Consider the following 5,000-nt stretch of genomic DNA (forward strand, 5'->3'; position numbering starts at 1 on the left):
TTCTATATTATCAGTTTACTATGTTATTATTTTTATATTAAGAAAAGTAATTAATCCTATGAATTTCTGTGATGCTATAGAGTCATTGGTCTGTTGCCGAAATTCTTGTTTTTATTTTATTTCTATATTATCATTTTACTATATTATTATTTTTATATTAATAAAATTAATTAATCCTATCAATTTCTGATGGTCAATGGCGTTTTTCAGTTCACCCAAAATATATCCTCTAACTTGCTTTCTTTTATTTCATACTAAATCAGTTTGCATCACATTTATATATAACTTGCCTTTTCATGCAGAATATTCTCGCATATATTCACCATACGCAGGCAACCTAGATGAACGTAACGCCTTGTATTTTTATCTACAATGCAACAAAGTTCAGCCCCGGTGACATTCCTTTCGAAGCAAGTGACCTTTGCGGTGTGCGTAACGCCATTTAGCTTGCAAGAAATCCGGTTTATCAGCATACCCGACATTCATGCCATAAGAGTTCATGAACTTTTACATTCGAAGTGTTTTCCAGTTTATTCCTTCTATGAACTTGCAAGCGCAAATACTTTCCAGTTTGTTATTTGCATGTCTTTTAAATACAAAGTATTTTTTTTAGTTTTTTCTACCCATGAACTTCTAAGTACAAAGTACTTTCCAGTTTGTTTTTCTACGGACTTCTAAGTACAAAGTATCTCCCATTTTGTTCTCTTCAGGAAATTTTCAATACAAAGTATTTTTCAATTTATTCTTTCCATGAACTTCTAAGTACAGTGTACTTTCTAGTTCATAGTTTCTTAGTTTACTGAGCATCCAAAAAATCCAGTTTATCATCACGATTAGAAGTCAATCCCAAAAGGATCTTGATTTTTAAGTTCAACTATTATTCCATTATTTTTTCCTTATGGGATATCAAGTTCAGCAATGTGGTGAACTTCAATTTCACGAGCATTCATGGACACCCAGGTCCAAGGCGTTTTCCCAGTTTAGCTCGAGGAGGCCCAGTTAATCTGAATAGTCAACAGGTATTTAATTAAATTCAAAGTTCTTTTCAGCACCTTCAGCTTGTTAGAGACTTTGTTGATCAGCATAAAAATGTATCCATTACATGAACTGTTGATTTCACATTCTCTTCGCAGACTATTTAGCTTCCTAGTTATCAAATCATGCATAATCTACAACCATTCCATTCATGTTCATGAATTCTTCTCTTCAAAAGTCCTTTTCCAGCGCCATCTGCTTGCAATAAATCCAATTTATCAACTAAATCATAGTCAGTCATCATGAGCGCCCTTGAACCAATAACTTCATATTCTGTTCGCTAACTTCAACTAGCAAAAATTCTGTTCATCAATATTATCAACAGCAATTCCATGCGTCCGTGAATCCTTTGCTTCATAGTCCTTTTCCTGCACCATTTGTTTGCAATAAATCTAGGTTATCAACATGATCAAGTGTCGTTTTGTTCCAGAGATCAGTTTCAACATCATCAAATCCATTCAATGAGCGTCCATGAACTTTTGATATTCAATTAATTTACAAATTTAAATGGGATTTACACATGCCGGTTTCTGAACATGACCGGCATCCATTCCATCTTAATTCTCGAACTTCCAAATTCAAAGTATTCCGCAGAATCTTACTCTTGCAAGAAATCGATTATATATACATAATCAACAGCCTTTCCATGAAAGTCCTTGAACTTTTAAGTTCAAGTATTTTTTCTGGGAAAATTGATCTAATTATCTGCCTCAATCATTAACCACTCCATGAACTCTCAAACATTTTTCCAATATCTTAATCTCGCAAGAAATCTAATTATCTGACGCGATCAACAGCTATTTCACGAGTCTTCCAGCAGTCAGTGTTGCAGTCTTCCAGCAGTCAGTGTTGCAGTCTTCCAGCAGTCAGTGTTTTAGGAGTCTTCCAGCGGTCAGCGTTTCAGAAGTCTTCCAGCAATCAGTCTTCCAGGAGTCTTCCAGCAGTCAGTGCTGCAGTCTTCCAGCAGTCAATGTGCCAGGAGTCTTCCAGCGGTCAGTGTTCCAGGAGTCTTCCAGCAGTCAGAGTTGCAGTCATCCAGCAGTCAGTGTTCCAGTGGTCTTCCAGCAGTCAGTGTTCCAAGAGTCTTCCAGCAATCAGTTTTCCAGGAGTCCTCCAGCAGTCAGTGTTCCAGGAGTCTTCCAGCAGTCTGTGTTTCAGGAGTCTTCCAGCAGTCAGTGTTCCAGACGTCTTCCAGCAGTCGGTGTTCCAGGCGTCTTCCAGCACTCTGTGTTCCAAGTGTCTTCCAGCAGTCTGTGTTCCAGGAGTCTTTCAGCAGTCAACGTTTCATGGGTATTCCAGCAGTCAGTGTTCCAGGAGTCTTCCAGCAGTCAGAGTTGCAGTCTTCCAGCAGTCAATGTTCCAGGGGTCTTCCAGCAGTCAGTGTTCCAGGAGTCTTCCACCAGTCAGTGTTCCAGGATTCTTCCAGTAGTCAGTGTTCCAGGAGTCTTCCAGCAGTCAGTGTTCCAGGCGTCTTCCAGCAGTCGGTGTTCCAGTAATCTTCCAGCAGTCTGTGTCCAGGAGTCTTCCAGCACTCTGTGTTCCAGGAATCTTCCAGCAGTCTTTGTTCCAGGAGTCTTTCAGCAGTCAATGTTTCATGAGTATTCCAGCAGTCAGTGTTCCAGGGGTCTTCCAGCAGTCAGTGTTCCAGGAGTCTTCCAGCAGTCAGTGTTCCAGGAGTCTTCCAGCAGTCAGTGTTCCAGGCGTCTTCCAGCAGTCGGTGTTCCAGTAATCTTCCAGCAGTCTGTGTTCCAGGAGTCTTCCAGCACTCTGTGTTCCAGGAGTCTTCCAGCAGTCTCCTTTCCAGGAGTCTTTCAGCAGCCAATGTTTCACGAGTATTCCAGCAGTCTGTGTTCCAGGAGTCTTCCAGCACTCTGTGTTCCAGGAGCCTTCCAGCAGTGTTCCAGCATCTTTATCTTGCAAGAAATCCAGTTCAGTATCTCAGTTATTATCCCGCCTTTCGTCTCAGTTGGTTGGGATGGTTCCAAAGGTTCACACCAGGTCTTCTGTAACTTTAAACACTCTACCACACTTACAGGCCGCAGCAGGATTAAGCCAGCTTAATCTAAACCAACTATCACTTTCTCATGAGTATTCGATAACATGAAATTATCTTTTTTTTTTTTTTTAACAGCAGCTCATTCCCTCCCTCCGGCTGTTCCTTCGTGACAAACTAATTACGTTGTCACGAATAACGCGATTTTAACGATTGCCCGAGTCACGGTCACGACAGAGACCGTTGCCGGCGTTCGTAATCAATTTTTTGTTTCGCTTTTTTCTTTTTCTTTCGTGGAAAGTTTGTCTGCGGAGGTCAGGGTCAAGTAGCTTGGGAGATAAGTTCTATTTTCTTTTGTGGAAATGCTGGATTCTCGTCTCGTTATGTCGTTCAACAGACGAATAATCTTGTCAGTTCTTTCAGTTTTCTAAGCGATAACTCTCTCTCTCTCCCTCTCCCCCCCCCACCCCTCTCTCTCTCTCTCTCTCTCTCTCTCTCTCTCTCTCTCGCTTTTACCACTTGTCTTCTGATGGTCTTGAGTATGGTTTTGTATGATTATTTCTTTGGATCGATTCTGAAACACCCACAGTACTGTAATGAATAATTAATTTTCAAGCAAGAAACAATTATAAACATAAATTTGCTTTAGTCGTTATTATTATTATTATTATCGCTGTGGTCGTTTTGTTATTATTGAGGTTATTCTGATTCAACGAGCATCCATTTACTTCTTACTGCTAAGCTTCTCAAAGGTTCCTTTTTTGAGAAATAAAAAAACCAACTTTAAATTCTTCCGCCCAGGCGTTACCTGCAGAACCCTCTAACGACTCGATTTAAATTTCCTGTTTCCCTGTTACTGAGAACCGCCAGCCCAAAACAACATGGCAACAATAAGGCCGACAGAAATCGCGCAAAATGACGAAATCCGGAGGAATTCAAAAGTGACCACCAAAATATACACCTGAAAAAAAAAGAATAGCCAGGTAAATATATACCTGGTGGATGGCCAGCTTTGAGTAAAAAATAAATAAGGGGGAAGGCGGACTTACATACGTACGTGCACACACAACATACATTCACATAAACACACATACACACACATACACATTCCAGCGTGCTCACAGACACGAGGTTGCCTGGAGGCACGAAAGAAAATGAAGGTTTTGGAAAAGGAGTGGCCGGCGTGGGTCCCTTTTTACCATACAAATGACCATGCGCTCTTGCTGTGCAGTTTCGGAAGAGAAGGAGACTGGGAAGAAGAAGAAGAAAGAAAGAAAGAAAGAAAGAAAGAATGAAAGAAAGAAAGAAAGATGGCGTTGAGGGCTTTGAGAATGAAGGGGCAAATAGAGAAGAAGAAGAAGAATAAGAAACGAAGGTGGAAGGAGAATGAATGGTAGCTTCGTAGAATCTGAATAAAGACACGTCAAAATATAATGTGTAAAGAGATAAAATTTAGATGACAGAATCAGAGAAAGAAATAAAGTCGACTTCTAGAATAAACAGATACCATATGAAGAAGAGAAAGGGGCGAGGAGGAGGAGGAGGAGGAGGAGGAGGAGGAGGAGGAGGAGGAGGAGGAGGAGGAGGGAGAGGGGAAGAGAGGAGAAAACGTTGTGGAATTGGAAGAATAAATAGGTTTCATTTACGGTAAAAGAATAAAGAGGATGAGAAATGATATAGTCGTGTAATATAGTATTAAGTAAAAGTCTTTTACAGACGAAGAAGGAAGCAGAATGATGGTACTGTGGAATCTGAGAATAAATACATTCTAACCTGGAGGGAGAAAAAGGAAAAAAAGAGGGTACTGCGGAATGAGAGAATGAATATATGTTAACATACAGAATAAGAATAAGAAATTTCTAAGAGAAGAGAAGCGACTGGAAAAAAAGAAAAATATCACTAAGAGGAGGAGATAATGTTACAGTATTTTTTATTGTAAACAAGTAACAAATGCGCCTAAGTTTCTTCGGCG

At 40.1% G+C, this 5,000-nt stretch overlaps 1 protein-coding gene across 1 annotated transcript in view; it reads left to right on the forward strand.

Moving 5' to 3' along the window:
• LOC136839687 (spermidine/spermine N(1)-acetyltransferase-like protein 1) overlaps positions 1 to 3,096 on the forward strand; it is a 4,887-nt gene extending 1,791 nt beyond the window's left edge. The window contains exon 2 of the mRNA XM_067106041.1: positions 1,833 to 3,096. Within this exon, the coding sequence (XP_066962142.1) occupies positions 1,833 to 3,096 (1,264 nt within the window). The remainder of the gene's footprint in view (positions 1 to 1,832) is intronic.
• The last annotated feature ends 1,904 nt before the right edge of the window (positions 3,097 to 5,000 follow it).

This window comes from Macrobrachium rosenbergii, chromosome 1 (assembly GCF_040412425.1).
Source record: "Macrobrachium rosenbergii isolate ZJJX-2024 chromosome 1, ASM4041242v1, whole genome shotgun sequence".
In the NCBI taxonomy this organism is placed as follows: domain Eukaryota; kingdom Metazoa; phylum Arthropoda; class Malacostraca; order Decapoda; family Palaemonidae; genus Macrobrachium; species Macrobrachium rosenbergii.